Below are 16,242 nucleotides of genomic sequence, written 5' to 3' on the forward strand. Positions count from 1 at the left end.
ATGGTGTCATCCTTGTCTCGTCTCGTGTAGACCTCTCATTGGAACTATTTTTGCGTGACAAACTTCTCTCTGGAGGTTCAACTCCACCAAGCACAACTGCTTTCTCTGGAATTGCCCATACTCCTGCTTTCTCAGTTAGCACAGTCCATGCACCATATTCATGTTCATCAGTTGAGGAAAGAACTGAAGCATCCAAGACCTTGCCAGCATCATAAGGTAAATCAAACTTGTAGAGCCGGGTAGAACTTCCATGACAGTAGCAAACTGTGGCTGTTCCATCACCTGAAAGAATTATAGCTGACCCTGGGGGTCTGCCACCAACTCTGAGTTTCATAGAGAATAAAAAATCTTTATCCTCCACTCTTGCTTTTGGGATTATGACTTGGATTGGACCTTGTTTCTCCAGGAACCTTTCCTTTCTCCCATCTGCAAATCTCATCTCAGATTTATGTTGCAAAGTCAAAAGCGAATATTGTGTATAGCTAGAACTGCTGGCACGGTCCATGCAGATAGTGGCAACAAGAACAGTAATCACTTTACCCTGATCATCTACCTGCAGATCTAGAGGCCAAATTTGCTTTTGACTAGCTATATCTTTCTTGATACCTGAATCACCATCACTGCCAACAATCTCATGTTGCCAGACTTTTGAAACAGTTAAATCAGGATAAGGTTCAATAGTAAAACAATGTATGTCACAATCTGTCAACATGAAAAACTGCCAACAAGACTCTCTTGCCAATCCTTGTGAAAAACGCCAGATTAAGGACCTTGGATACCCCTCACTTACGGAGGAAGAGCTAATGTTCAACTCTACTTGATTACTTTTAACACCTGTAGGACTACAAGTATATTGCCATAGCTCACCATTAGAACTGCAAGCAATAGCAATACAAAGGCGTTCAGCTGCAGCTACTGCAGTAGTAATCAAAGAGTTGAGATCGCTATATTCTGCTCTGCCGCTTCTAACCCCATTGCTTTGTCGCTTAATGAATGATGAGCTTATTCTGCCTGTAGGTGAACGATAAACAACATGTTCATCAGAAGATCCAATACTAGTAACAGGGGCAGCTTCCTGACCAGAAAAGATGTCCGACCAATACACAACAGCTCGAGTTTTCCTGTTACACATGACAATACCAACAGGGCTACGAGATCGAGCAGCCCTACTTGCTGCACCAGCAGAGGTATCCCAAGGGACAACACTAACCAACCAGCTTTTACCATCTTGTAAACCACTACCAGACTCTTCATTAGCCAAAACACCAGACGGAAGCTCGAGAACAACGCATTTTCTCGACGGTAGGGTCGTCAAATGACTCCAAACAAAAAGTTTACTTCCAGTGATAAACCAAGAAAGACAAGTTTCTGAATCCATACCACCGGAGACACAAGCATCACCTGGAGAAGATTGAAAACCACAAACTAAGTAACATTCCTCAAAGAAACTGTACCTACTTCTATCTTAAAGGCAAAGAAATACTAACCAGGATAACTTTGTTCATCTCGCAACAATTGAGGAAACTCTCCGACGAATACAGGCTTCAATTGATCTGTATCATCTCCTCTTTCACCATTGTTTACAGGAGAAACTCTTAACGACCATGAACAGATAAAATCAATACGCCAAATCGAAGGAATAAAAAAAAAACAAAAAGTAGAAATGTAAGCAAAATTCGTCACAGGGAGAATGATATACCTAGCGAGAACAGATAAACGAGGAGCCCAAGGAGCAGGAGTTCCAGTGGCTGGACGATCTGAGATGAAATTAGTGTTCCGATTTTGAGTTGCCGGAGTTACTGGAGAATCTGGCGGAGCGGCTCGATTTCGTGGAGTTCTGTCATTACGAGAGCTCTGCTTAGCTCTCTTCGTCAATGGAGAGAACATTTTACCCAGGAAGAGAACGAGAAAAGGGGTTTAGGGTTTATGTGAAGATGAAGAAGAAGAAGAAGGGTGCGAGAAAGTTTTTGAATCGGAGAAGGTGAAAGATTCGGCGATGATGTCAAATTGGTTCGGTCAAAATCGGGTTCGAAATTTCATGACCGGTTCGGTTTAGGATTTTGGGTACTACAATATTTTTTATTTGGGCTCTGTGTTCGGCCCACGTGAATAATATAGATATAAATTATTATTATTATTATTTTTTGTCAAAAGATATTTATACTAGTATTTTTCAGCAGTTACGTTAAGTACAATTGAAAGTTTTTACATTTAATACTTATATTCATATCTTAACAAGTTTAGTTAATTCTCTCTACTATCTTTATAACCAAACAGAATTAAAATATTTTAAATATTCATATATATAATATTCTATAATTAATATAGATATTTAGAAGATTTATTCCATATTAAAAACAAATATTCTCCTATCATCCTTTTTTTATTTTAAAATTTAAATGTAGTGAATCATCATATAATACATAAAATTGATAAAAATGTATATTTTTCCTGCATATATTGTGATTTGAATTTTTTTTCAAATGAACATATATTACTCAATTAATATAAAAAATGTGTGTTCAACATACATATGTCGTAAATTTATCGTATATAGTAAATTATAGAATTTATAATTTATAACTGATATATCTAAACTTAATAAAAAATTTAAAATTATGAATATTTAAACATATTAAATTTTCAAATTAACACAAACGAGTTATATAACATGACAGGTTATATGATATTACATGATTGAATTGATAATACTAAAAAATAAAATATCATTAATATGATACTTCAATACAGGTTAAATCCTTATTTTACTATTTTAACAACACCAATATAAAATATGTCGAATCAAACTGATTTAATTAAGATAATATTAAAAAAATTGTTGTGCGGTATACCACGAATTATATACTAAATCACTAAAATTAACAAAAGATTATATTAACAAAATTAGTATTAAAATAGTACATTAAAAAAAATTAAAAAATTGCCCTGCGATATACCGTAATCATTATAAAATCAATAATAAAGAAGAAATAGAAATTGTCTATATAGTTTGGCGGCCATGTATTGACATTGATATTGGGATGTTGAGTGAACGACGGTCAGTGACATTTTTACTATATATATATTCATGCTCTGCCGTTTGGATACAGATTATTTATCAGCCAGAAAACCCTAGATTCTGTTTTTTGAAAATGGCAAAACCTAAGGTATTCTTTGATTTGACGGTCGTATTATGACCTTTGACGACAAGCCGTTTGGTCGGATCGTGTTTGAGCGCTTCGCCGACAAGACCCTGGAGAACTTCCATTCTTTCTGTACCGGCGAGAGAGGCAACGATAAAGATGGTAGGTTATGCTACAAGGCAGGGCCAACGATAAGGGGTGCAAGGTGTGCATTTGCACTAGAATCACTTTAAATTAACATAAAAATAATATATTTTAAGGCCCAAAAAAAATTTCAAAAAAAATTATATGTAACTAAGGCCAATTTTCTAAAATTGAACAAGGACCATAACAATTTTTGTGATATTTTTACTGTCCCTGCTACAAGGGAACATGAATCCCCTATGTGGACCCAGGAGTCATATGGTGTGGAGAAAATTACATTGACGAGACGTTATTTGTCCGCTATTTGGTCTATGGAGGTCTCTTCGAAGACGAAAATTTGGATCTCAAGAACGACGGTCCTGGCATTATAACTGTTATAACTGTCAATTGGGCTGTTCATTGTCCAATGGGTGTGTCCATACGGGTGTTTCTATATATAAGCTATATTTAGACGGTCCATAATGGACAGTGGTCCAAAATATGTCCATATAAATGGACATGCCCATTCGACAATCTTTTTATTTTAGTTACTTTTACTTATAAAATATGAATATTATTTTGTTGTTTTCTCTGAAAACTTTTAGGCGATTTGCTGTTCGTCCTAGTTTTCTCTTCCAGACACAAATATCGAGGCGCCGTTAACACCACCATTCTTCGACGCCGGTGGGTTTTCTGACTGTCGGCGTCGGGATTTCCCGTCCTTTAACCCTCTGTTTAGTTCCTTGTACTATCCTAGAGCAAAGTCTCATTCTTTTTTCCCCTTTTTGTTTCCTCTTTTGAATCGTTACCAAACCGTCTCAATTAACCCAAACTGCAGTGAAGGCTTGCTTAACATCTGTTCTAAAAGGAGCCGGGATTTGGCTAGACCCTCTCCGGGTTTCTCTGTCTCAGCCTCTCTGCTGGCGGCACCAGAGTCCAATTGCCCTCTCAACTCTCGATCTGAATAGGTGGTCGTCATGGTAGAAACCTCCTCTCTTTCGCCTCCTGAGTCTTGCGAGACGAAGACGGCACCGAGGGATAACAAAGGTTTCTACAGAGATACGACTCGCCTCCGTTACTCGACTCCCGCCTCACACACACACACAAGTCACCCATTGAGCNGCAGGGCCAACGATAAGGGGTGCAAGGTGTGCATTTGCACTAGAATCACTTTAAATTAACATAAAAATAATATATTTTAAGGCCCAAAAAAAATTTCAAAAAAAATTATATGTAACTAAGGCCAATTTTCTAAAATTGAACAAGGACCATAACAATTTTTGTGATATTTTTACTGTCCCTGCTACAAGGGAACATGAATCCCCTATGTGGACCCAGGAGTCATATGGTGTGGAGAAAATTACATTGACGAGACGTTATTTGTCCGCTATTTGGTCTATGGAGGTCTCTTCGAAGACGAAAATTTGGATCTCAAGAACGACGGTCCTGGCATTATAACTGTTATAACTGTCAATTGGGCTGTTCATTGTCCAATGGGTGTGTCCATACGGGTGTTTCTATATATAAGCTATATTTAGACGGTCCATAATGGACAGTGGTCCAAAATATGTCCATATAAATGGACATGCCCATTCGACAATCTTTTTATTTTAGTTACTTTTACTTATAAAATATGAATATTATTTTGTTGTTTTCTCTGAAAACTTTTAGGCGATTTGCTGTTCGTCCTAGTTTTCTCTTCCAGACACAAATATCGAGGCGCCGTTAACACCACCATTCTTCGACGCCGGTGGGTTTTCTGACTGTCGGCGTCGGGATTTCCCGTCCTTTAACCCTCTGTTTAGTTCCTTGTACTATCCTAGAGCAAAGTCTCATTCTTTTTTCCCCTTTTTGTTTCCTCTTTTGAATCGTTACCAAACCGTCTCAATTAACCCAAACTGCAGTGAAGGCTTGCTTAACATCTGTTCTAAAAGGAGCCGGGATTTGGCTAGACCCTCTCCGGGTTTCTCTGTCTCAGCCTCTCTGCTGGCGGCACCAGAGTCCAATTGCCCTCTCAACTCTCGATCTGAATAGGTGGTCGTCATGGTAGAAACCTCCTCTCTTTCGCCTCCTGAGTCTTGCGAGACGAAGACGGCACCGAGGGATAACAAAGGTTTCTACAGAGATACGACTCGCCTCCGTTACTCGACTCCCGCCTCACACACACACACAAGTCACCCATTGAGCTTGGCAGAACAGAGCATGCTTTCAACAGAGAGTTTGAAGCTCCTTTCACTCTCTTCAGGCAACCGCCGAGCGTCTCCATCTCCTGGGTCTCTCACAGTATCTCTAAGATCTGTAGGGACGAACCATTTATCTACTCTCGGTCTGCAAGCATCCCAAGTGTTGCTGCCCAAATCTCCAAAATCCATGTTACCTCTATCTATTCCCTTGTTATCCGAGAAACACTTCCTAGGGTTATTGGTTGATCTCTTTGTTCGAAGACTGCATTGTAGATTCCATTGTCCTAGAGTGTCTTGGATATTCAGAGTTTATGCTAGATACCTGGTTGTTGCTCAACGTGTGGCCCTGCTTAACTGGATAAACCAAGGCTCTTTGATTTCTGAACCAGCTATTGCATCCAGCTTTCAACCTAAACCCCTAAACCAATCCCTGTTTATTCTACCACCAACCCATATGAACAAGTCTGCTTCAACTCTTTCATTGACAATCCGATTACATGCTTTGTGTGGAATTCTTTATCTCTTTGCAAAAGGGCGCCATCTGAGAGAGAGCCCACCTGCATCGTTACTTTTTGTCATACTTCCCTGGCTTGCTCTAGTTTACCCTTCCTTGTTTTGGTCTGTTTGTAAAGTTCTGCATCTCTATGGTCTTATGCCCTGTACCCCAAAATGCTCATTCGATGAAGCAAAGCAAACTCCCTTCAGCGCCACCTCCAGTAACCACATCCTGCCTGTAATACCAATATCCCAAAAGCCCATGCTTGTTGCTTATTCTTCATTGTCACTCCACTACCTGCTTTGTGTGGATTCCTTTATCTCTTTGGCTATGGGAGCCATCTGAGAGAGGACCCACCTGCATCGTTACAGATTGATAAATCTTTTTGGCAATCTCTGGCTTTTGGTTCCTTTGTTTGGTATGATTGTTTTGGTCTGCAGCCCTTTGGTCTTTCGCCTGGTACGCTAAGGTCCTCATTCGACGAAGCTAGGCAACCAAGTTTCAGCATCATCACCACCACCCAGTCTACTACCTACCAAATCCCTGTCAATGCATGGCTTTTGCTCTTGCACCTCACGATGGTGAGACACTTGACTCCGATTCTCTATCCAAAGTTAAAAAGTCTTAGGACCATGACTACCTTGTCGTCTTTCGGGTCCTTCGAAGATGATCACCCAAGCAACCATGATCTCACATGTCCCAAGCTACTTTTAAGTACTTGTTTCAAAGCTCTCATGGATTATTACTTGATGTTTTATGTTTCTTTGTGTAAGGCTTTGGGGAAAGCCCTTCTTTGTAATCTTTTAAACTATGGGATTATGATCCCTTACTCTTGTACTGGTTGAATTTGAATGAATGAAACCATATGTTTGTTCAAAAGAAAAAAAAAATTTGTTGTTTTCTCTTATAAAATCTGAATATTGTTTTGTTGTTTTCTCTTATAAAATCTAAATTTTATTTTGTTGTTTTCTTTTATAAAATCTGGATTTTATTTTTTTTGTTTCTCTTTTAAAATTTGAATTCTATTTTGTTGTTTTCCCTTATAAAATCTGAATTTTGTTTTGTTGTTTTCCCTAATAAAATCTACTTTTTCAAAGTTTTGTTGCTTTGTTGTAAGAGGTATACTAAGAACATCACAAGCCATTAAGGCTAACTCCTTAAAACGACCTGAATTTTCTTTCCAATATGAGAGCAGATTCAAACTTCTAAACTGAACCATATCTAACCCTGGCTCCTCTAGATACATTTTCCATTAGTTCCATTCTTTTGTGAAAAGTAAGTATAAGATCCCTGACATAAGAATCAACAAGCTCAAAGTAAGTCACAGTTTTACATTCAAATCAAAGAATCAACAATGAGAGACAAAAAAAATATACTTACATCATATCCAAATGGAACGTTCCTTCTTGAAAATTGTGAAGTGGATGCAACATTGCTTGTGTCTTTCTTATAACCTCCAAAGAGTTGATCCATTTTTTTACGCACATGAGCCAACTTTGACTTGCTGGTTGATGGATCCAAGATATTGTAACAAAATTCTAGAAATGCAAACTTCAATCTTGGATCAAAAACTGCCGCAATTGCAAGTATGTCACTGAATTCTTCCCAATATTTCTCATATATTTCATTCATATCCTCAACCATATCACAAATAACTAGATCACTAGAATCCTCATGATCTCTCAGCCAACATTTAATTGCCCACACTTGCATGAAATACAAGTTAGCTGTCGGATATGATGAACCAGAAATCATATTTGTAAGCTCAGCAAACGGTTGCAAAAGTTCACATCAACATAGTGAGTTGCTAAGCAAATATAACCTTCAATAGTTATAGCTCTCCAAAGATCTGTTGTCAAACAAATCCTACCCGAAACTCTACTTAAAACTGTCTTAAGCTTACTTTTCTCATTCTAAAAAATCTTGAAACAATCTGATGTTGCGGTATTTCTACTCCAAAACTCTATAGAAGGATTAGCATAAGTAAAAGCCTCCCTAATCTTTTCATATTCAACAAACGAATATAGAAGATTATGTTGAATTAAAGCCACTGCAATTTTTTCTCTAAAGACCATCATATCCAACTTCCTATTAATGCTAGGTGTACTCTCATGAGTCTTTGAACAAGATCGCATATGATGATTTGAAACGACCGCACCCGGATTTCCAATCTTCACACAGGATCCCGGGAAACAATCTCACTGGAACCCCATAATTCCGATGAGACAACCGGCGTAGAAATCACTCCTTACAAAATCCTACAAATACACCCAAATCCCACCTCATCTAGTTACTTAGTCGCACAACCAACCACCCCTAGCAACCGAGTAACAAGAGAGGTGGGCTGGAATATTTGATTCTGTCCAGCCACGGACAACACTTCCCCACGAATACTCCAATTCACTATCAACTCCTCTAGTGTCAAACGACACCTCCACCTGGTGTCGAACGTCACCCATCGCACCACTTGCGAACCAACACACACATCAATGCTCACGGCATCACTTCCGTCGATCTCTCCTCATCCAAACCTAACTCCAAATGTCTTCCTAAGACCCAAACACACGACAACATGATGGTGTCGCTCAACACCCCACCATTACCACAATACCGTCTATGCCAGACCACAATACAAACACTTACCTAAAACACAAACTAACCGTTCATTTCATAAACCCACCGTTGGATATGAAGCTTGTAGCACCACGAAGCTACCTTCCAAAATTTCAGCCAAATCGGACTCCGTTTTATCCTCCAAACGTTGCTCCGAAGTAGCCATCTCGAACCAGTTCCCGCTATCCGTATGTGGGTGTTGCTGTCGACCGACACCACCATGGTATCGAGCGACACCAAGCCTGCAACCACGAGCTAGACTTCTCCTTCAGCCTCTTTTGGCGGCAAAACCCTAACTCTCCATAATACTCGCTTCCCATATGAATAATCACAAACAAAATAGCCTCACAAGGCAACAACCAAGGAAAACAACCCATGGATTATTCTCAATCCATCTTACCTCCATCTTACCCATCACAAATCCATCAGAATCATTCCAAAACCCTATATAAGCCTAACATTAGCCACTTACCTTGGTTTATGGACGAAATCTGAGGAAGGAGCAGCAACTCACCACCACCAATGCTCCCCTGTTCTCCTCCACGCCACATCATCGCCACTATCCTTCATTCCCATCTCCAAAACCATCTCCTCAACTCCCTAAACTCCAAGTATACCCAAAAAAACCCTCTTCTCTTCTCTAGGGCAGGAAAACAGCTGGGAAGAGAACGAATCCCTCAACCGAACAAAGCGTCTTCCCTTTTATAGGGAACTTAAGGGTTTCTCTAAAAAAACTAAACCACACAAAACCGGAGAACGAATCAAACTGACAACCTTAAAACAATATGGTGTTGGTCGACACCAACCTCTGAAACTGGAACTCAGTTCACGGGCGTTACACGATTCATGGTGTTAGTTCCATTTTGACGCATATTCAAACAATAATTCCTCTTACAATGTTTGCATGTAACATCATGTTTACCAACATTAGGTCCATCAACATATTTCTTTCCTAGTGTGAAGTTCTTCCAACATTTAGCATGACGTCTACTAGAATGTTTTGAACTACTTGTACCTTGTTTCTCAGCAGTCCTAGAAGAAGCAATTTACTGAGGTACGGTCTCATTCTCACTAAGAGTTGCTAGAGGCATATCTTCATCTTCACGACACAAGTTGTCTTCATCAACCAAGTTGTGTTCATCAGCCAAGTTGTATTCATCAACCAAGCTTTGAGTATCCAAATCCATTACCCTGACCTGCAAGTAGCAGAAAAAAACCGATAAGACTTACGGATGCTCAATTAGTAAAGTATTAATTCTGTCCAACTCAATGCTCAATTAGTAAAGTACCATGTCTACAAGCAAACAGAAGAGTAATGTCTCCTTGCTCTTTCAGCAAAATTCTGGAATCAATCTGAAACACAAGAATATCATATCAGTGTTGCAACACCAGAAAACACCATAGAACAACTATAAGACAAGAGAACACTCAAGGCTCACTATCAGATTCTGGATAAGAAACAAAGAGAATGATGAAAACCCAATTTTCAAATCCGATCACTCAAGGCTCCAACAAATTGTCACTCAAGGCTCCAACAAAACTCAGAAACTAGAATTACTGGAAACACTTCACTTAAGAGGTCACAAAAACTAGAATAATACACATACTTGCTAAATTCAAAACCATGGATCCAACAATCAGAGAATTTTTAACTAGAAACACACAAAAATGTCACATCTTTTCCATAAGAAATTGAACACAAAAGGCATTTGAGACAAGAAATGAATGACCCATTAAACCAAATTCGATAGGAGTGAAGTGAAGAGAAGAGAAAGCAAGAAACATACTTGATCAAGCGATGCTCAAGCGAAACGATCCCAGCGGCCAATGAACCCACAAACTCTTTAATCAAGTATTACACATTTCTATATGCCTTAACAGATGTCGGAATTGAGATGAAGATTGGAGCGATTCGAAGATGAAGAAGAGACGAAGAAATAAGAAATTAGAGATAAGTCTCTGTTTTCCCCAAATTTTAAAACCCTAGAATTTTAGAAATTTAGGCAGGCCCAATATCTATTTGGTCTCTGCCCATTTGGTCCGCGGACTAAATCTATCATTCGCCCGTCCGTTTGTATTTGGACTGGACAAGCCCACGGGTGACCCGCCCAATTGATAGTTATACTTGGCATCCTCTCCATGGCCAACAGTGCTCGAGACTCCAACAGATCTCTATTCCAGATCCTCATGTGTGAGGCGCCAACGGTGAGCTAGTCGTGTTCAGCAAAGTTGTGGAAGGATTGGATGTGATGAAGAATATTGAGGAGGAGTTGCAAAAGTTATCATCTGAGACGGAACCTTGCAAGCCCGTCGTGATCGCCGACTGCGGTCAAATCTCATAGATATATTTTGAGAGATTTTATCCTATAAGTTAACTACAATGGTACTTTGTGCGTGCTAGAGGACTCCTCTCTTGCTTCACAGAGAAAAGAAGCATGGAAGAATTGTTATCCCACGTAGGCGATCATCAGTTTCTGCTAAGATCTCTACTCCTTGGGATAAGGAGAACAAGTTATACCAAATTTGCAATAGTAGTTGTGACGGTCTTATATGCATCTACGAGCTCTGTGATCAGCCCAGTGTTGTGTTTAATCCCACCACTCGATGGCTTCGGACTTTCCCTCCCTATAACTTCCAACAAGTTGATTTTAAGCGTGGTGAGACAGAGACACCCATGGTCAGTCCAGTCCCATACCCTTGTCCTGGATTTGGTAAAGACAAAATCACTGGCACATACAAGCCTATCTGGTTGTATAATTCGGCTGAGTTAGGCTTAAACCATGAGGCTACTACTTGTGAAGTGTCCCCATATCAAATTCTTCACATCCAAGCTCCTGTGTATTTAGATGGCTCGCTTCATTGGTTCACCTCTGCCTCTTCGGACAACGGCGGCGAAACCAACGTATTGTCTTTGGATCTTCACACCAAACATTCCTAGTCATCTCAAAACCTCCTTTCCTCCATGTCGCTCCTTTAGATATCTCATATCTTTATGTGCAACCTCAATGATCGTTTGTCCGTATCCGAGAAAAGGTGGCCCAACCAATCCATATGGTTGTTCGATTCTGACCACAAGACGTGGAATGCAATTGTTCGATAGATCTCAATATAACTTCTTCTTGGTTTTGAAAGAATCACAAATTCGCGCTCTCGCCGCTAGCACTTGTGGACAAGGACAAGCTGTTCCTTTATAATCGTGAATATGGGGATGCGCTTGTAACCCATGATCCCAAAACAAATCTTATGAATTGGCTTACACATCTAAACTTTGGGCAACCCTTGGTTGTTATTTCCCCAGTTTAGTCTCTATTCTGTAAACTTAATGTTATATTAACAACATTCTAGGTTCTGATTATTTGACTATTTCGATCAAGTTTGCGTATGTGGTTCACTGAAACTGTATCAATCCCAGTTTAACTTGCTTTCGTGGTGGACTGTAGTAGTGTTTAACAATTCATATATCCAAAGTTAAGTGATTAGAAAGTATGTTTCCACACAATGTGATGCATAGCTAGAGTGTAGTAATACTTGAACTTGAGAACAATATGACTTTTACCTCTTTGAAATTCTTATAGACGTTTGCATAGTTGTTAATATATACACTAAACCTTCTTGCTTAAAACTAGGAAGGATCACCATATGGTACAGTGAGATATATGATCCAACAGCATAAAAAAAAAAAAAAGTTGAAAAGAAACAACACAAATATAAATAGAAGATAAACACTTCATAAACGTTCCAATAATTATATCATTATTATACCCATTTAACTTTATGTTTCTCAAACTGTTCGGCTGTTATTTTAACTTTGAAGCAAACAGGCTATTTGTTGTGTGTTTCTCTGTCACTTCTTTTTGTGGTTTTATTGCTAAGAAACCTAATGTCTCCATGCCATCGATCAGTCGAAAACCTAAAGAAAATAATGAAATAAACGAATCTTTTTTTTTTCCCGACGGATAATTGATTAGATCTTTGGGGATTCCCTCTAACCTTTATGCTCCTATGTTCTTCTCTCCTTTTTGGTTAGGTATCTGTCTTTCTCTCTGACTATGTAACCGTTGAAATCTCCTTCCCCGAAAGGGAAGAAAACGGACTCTCGGGTAGATTCAGGACTTGACTGTCCAGCGCTTCACAATGAGTACTTCTCCTGAATATAAAGCATCATATGATCAAGTCAAGATAAATATCTCAAACTTAATTAATGTGTTTGTTAAAGATCATAGCATACCGATCATTGTCTCTGTAGTTAGTGGTTATGTTCATGACATTATCTTCGGTGTTCAAATAGTCCAACAGATAGCTCAACCGTTCGTCTTGTTCCTCTTGCCCAGCTACAAATTAAGAAAGTCAAGCAATTAATTCTGAAGCTACGATTATATATCTGGTATAAGTTATAAAGGTATACATACCATTTGATGTTAGCTTGAAGTCATCTGAAGAGAAGCCAAGGTAGGAGCAATTAGTAGGTAAGGACTTAGAAACTGATTGTTCATGTTCACTAACAAATGGCTTCCTCATTATTCTCGAGCTCTCACTAACCCGCGGTGGCACTTAGAACATTACAAAAGTATAAACACTTATAATGAAATTATAAAACAATGATTTAACATATATAAAAATTTGATTTCGTTAATTACTTACATGTGTTCATATCTATGTCTCTGTCAATGAATTGAGAGCCATATCTCATGCCTTGTAGAGGCTTGTTACTAGAGTGTGATTTTTCCCGGTAAGGCTTGACGAGAACACGAGCACCGCAAATGAAATGAGGATTGCCTTTAGCAAGAATGAGTTTGGCGGTTTCCGTGTAAGGAAATGTTACAAAACCAAACATTCTTTTCTGCTGGCAAGGTATCCTAACATCTTCGACATGTCCGAATTTGGAGAAGTAGTTTGAGACATCATGTTCAGTGAAACTACTCTCTGCCGGAAACGTTAAGTAAATCTGTCTAGAACCAGCAAGGATTGCTCCATGTTCGTTTCTCTCTCCCGTGTATTCCACAAACTTTGATGCATCTTCAGCTAGTATAACCGAATGCTGCCCATGCGGCCTACAAATTCAAAGACCATTTAATAAGAAATATGTTCATTGAGATTTTGAGAAAATACTTATATTGAAATAGAAGGAGTATTAACTAACAAACCTGTCGATGAGGCGGATGGTGTTCTTCAAGCGAGCAAGAAGCTTAGTGAGGCTATAGCCAGCTTTGCCATGTCTTTGTGACTCTGTGAGATACCCTTCAGCTTGAAGAGTCCTGCCGTACTTTTCGTAGTACATCATCGGCAATGAAGCTATGGAAATTGGAACACCTCTTCTAGATTTGAGCAACTCGATGATCTCTCCTTCTAGCTTCTCAAGTGATCCAGGGGAAACAACATGCTCGTCGTCACTTAAGTTGCTGTGAGGATTAAACATCTGAGCAAAGCTCTCCCTCTCCGGTATAATCTGCCCGTGGAAGTACCTACAGTTGTTGCCGTGTTTGCAGAACCCTTTGTTGAAGTAATGGCAGATCTTGACCGGGAACTCGGGTAAACTCGGCGATCTCCTGCTCGTTCTCAGAGGCAAACATTGACGTTCTTGAGAGAAGAAACCGTTAGAGAATTCAGGGCTTGTCAATGAATCATCAAAATTCAACAACTGAACATTGTTCTGCAAGGAATCCATCTCGCTTGAATTCTCCCAAAAACCGGTTTTCATGGGAGGAGAAACCGAAACCAAAAGAGACGATGAACCGGTGAATGATGCGAATTTGTGAGTAGGAATGTGATCAGAAGGAGTTGTGTGGTAGTGATGAGCATTTTTAGCTAATTCGTATTTAACACAATTGATGACAGAACGCATCACAGAATCAGGACTGAAAGCAAGACGGATCATGTCGCGGTTGCCATTGTCTTGCATCAACAAGAGATAACCAATGATCTTGGATGCATTATCCGGTTCAAGTGCTTGGATTCTATTGTGCACAACGTTCATTGATTCTGTGAAATCCATCTCCAAAAAACTTCTTCTAACTCAAAAGCCTCTCTGCAAAGCAAAATTACACAAACTTTCATTAATATTAATTCCACAAGATTTAGTCAAACTCTTTGGATATGAATCAAAAAAGTCACATAAACAACAAGTTGTAACCAAAAGAGGTAGAAGAGTGAGACTCACTCATGATCCCCACATGTTCATAATTTATACCCAAAAAAAAAAAAGGGATTTGCATTGTAAGTCAAACAAAATATGCAAATGTTATGGATAAGAGAACAATGACCAAGATCTGAGTCACGATTACACACAATCAAAACAACAATTTCACAAAAACTCCCGTTTGGAAAAAAAAAAAAAATATATATATATATATATATATATCATCTCTTAGACACTTTAACGCAAATCCAAACAATGTTATTGATCTTTGTCCATGTGAAAAAACAATATGATATTTCAAAAACTCGAACATGATATTTAAGTACATTTGTCTTGAAGAAAAAATGTTTTTGTTTCTTTTTTTATTGAGTAAAATATTTTTGACATGGAAACAATTAAAACACTAATCATAATCCGAGAAGTTAATGATTAGAGAGAGGATCTATGAAAGAAAGAAAAAAACTGAAAATTTTACCTCAGCAGATGATAATCCGAGAAGGATTAACCATAATGACTAATCATCGAAATAACAGATCTTTGAGTGAAAATTTTGAGAGAATCTAGACGAATCTATCTCAGTGGTGTTGACGACAATCGTAAAGCATGCAACTCAATTCTTCAAACCTATCGATTTTTTTTCTGAAAAAAAAAAAAATAAAAGAAGAAGAAGAAAGAAAGAAACTGTCATCATAGACTAAGAAAAACAAGAATTGCACTAAAATAAATCAAGAAAAACAGCTCACATTGATAGTTTCATTGTTTGAATTAATCAAAGACACAAGAGCGTGAGAACCACAAACACAAAACGAAATAGAGAAGAGGCAGAGTGATGAAAAACAAATGTAAAATAAAAAAGTTTTGAAAGATCGTGCAATTTTTTTTTGAATATATTTGAGGAGTTTTAGTAACTGTAAAACAGATAAGATCTCAGAGAATCTTGGATGGTGGAGAAGGAAAACGATAAGTCCTAGGTTAAATTATTAAATTAACAACAAAACAAATAGTTTCTTGTTGCGAAGAATATTGTTAAAATAAAAAAATTAATTAATTTTGGTTTGACAACTCGTTCAATTTTATATTGTTACAGCAAATATCGGAACTCAGTTAGAAAAAAACCTGGAGACTTTTATAATTATTTTTAATTAAGTTAATTCTAATCACGATACGTAAATTAATAATTAACGAATACGATCAAGAAGACTTTTCGATGTTTTGAATCTAGAGTTATTAGTTATGGATCCATGTTGTTGTTGTCTTTTGGATAAGGATTATTCATACAAGTTACAACTGTGACCGTTTAATATAAACATAAGGTACTCATGGTGTGGTTTCAACGGTTACGGTTTCATAGCAAGAGGTTATGGTTTGGGCTGAACACGGTCTAAACGGACCGGATCGTAAGGCCTCACTCCATTTTTTGGAAAAACCGAAACAAATATAAATCTAGTTGGGATTCATCTCAATAGTCTTTACGTGTACAGTATACCAAAATAAGAATATTTAGGATTCTTAATTTTAATTTTGGGTTCAAATATATTTATGATTGAA

At 38.2% G+C, this 16,242-nt stretch overlaps 3 protein-coding genes across 4 annotated transcripts in view; all 3 read right to left on the reverse strand.

Annotated features, from left to right (window-relative positions):
• The window catches only part of LOC104766532 (nuclear pore complex protein NUP133-like), a 5,759-nt gene extending 3,779 nt beyond the window's left edge, over nucleotides 1-1,980 (reverse strand). Inside the window, exons 1-3 of the mRNA XM_010490440.2 lie at nucleotides 1,700-1,980; nucleotides 1,488-1,594; nucleotides 283-1,401 (exon numbers count right to left, since the gene is read on the reverse strand). Of these exons, the coding sequence (XP_010488742.1) occupies nucleotides 283-1,401; nucleotides 1,488-1,594; nucleotides 1,700-1,887 (1,414 nt within the window). The 5' untranslated portion in view covers nucleotides 1,888-1,980. The remainder of the gene's footprint in view (nucleotides 1-282; nucleotides 1,402-1,487; nucleotides 1,595-1,699) is intronic.
• On the reverse strand, nucleotides 7,182-7,700 carry LOC104767895 (zinc finger BED domain-containing protein RICESLEEPER 1-like). Its single transcript, XM_010491860.1, has 2 exons — nucleotides 7,326-7,700; nucleotides 7,182-7,235 (listed from the first exon to the last, which is right to left on the reverse strand). Exons 1-2 carry the CDS (start codon nucleotides 7,698-7,700, stop codon nucleotides 7,182-7,184), a joined length of 429 nt encoding a protein of 142 aa, XP_010490162.1.
• On the reverse strand, nucleotides 12,285-15,643 carry LOC104766533 (zinc finger CCCH domain-containing protein 18). Of its 2 annotated transcripts, XR_764046.2 has the most exons (8): nucleotides 15,438-15,643; nucleotides 15,170-15,333; nucleotides 13,703-14,583; nucleotides 13,200-13,609; nucleotides 12,968-13,108; nucleotides 12,787-12,889; nucleotides 12,549-12,705; nucleotides 12,285-12,468 (listed from the first exon to the last, which is right to left on the reverse strand). XR_764046.2 is itself a non-coding variant. In XM_010490441.2 (7 exons), the coding sequence occupies exons 3-7, from the start codon at nucleotides 14,548-14,550 to the stop codon at nucleotides 12,606-12,608; spliced, it is 1,602 nt and encodes a 533-aa protein (XP_010488743.1). In that variant the 5' UTR covers nucleotides 14,551-14,583; nucleotides 15,170-15,333; nucleotides 15,438-15,643; the 3' UTR covers nucleotides 12,285-12,605. The 2 variants fall into 2 exon arrangements, 1 of the variants encoding a protein (XP_010488743.1); XM_010490441.2 differs by having other exon boundaries at nucleotides 12,285-12,705.

This window comes from Camelina sativa, chromosome 19 (genome assembly GCF_000633955.1).
Source record: "Camelina sativa cultivar DH55 chromosome 19, Cs, whole genome shotgun sequence".
Lineage (NCBI taxonomy): Eukaryota > Viridiplantae > Streptophyta > Magnoliopsida > Brassicales > Brassicaceae > Camelina > Camelina sativa.

Coding starts and splice junctions, on each gene's coding strand:
- LOC104766533 (XM_010490441.2), bottom strand. CDS start 14,550: ATGGATTTCACAGAATCAATGAACGTTGTGCACAATAGAATCCAAGCA. Junction 13,109..13,199: donor AGACATAGATATGAACACAT/GTAAGTAATTAA, acceptor TAATGTTCTAAG/TGCCACCGCGGGTTAGTGAG. Junction 12,890..12,967: donor CTTCAAGCTAACATCAAATG/GTATGTATACCT, acceptor CTTAATTTGTAG/CTGGGCAAGAGGAACAAGAC.
- LOC104767895 (XM_010491860.1), bottom strand. CDS start 7,700: ATGATTTCTGGTTCATCATATCCGACAGCTAACTTGTATTTCATGCAA. Junction 7,236..7,325: donor ACGTTCCATTTGGATATGAT/GTAAGTATATTT, acceptor TTCTTATGTCAG/GGATCTTATACTTACTTTTC.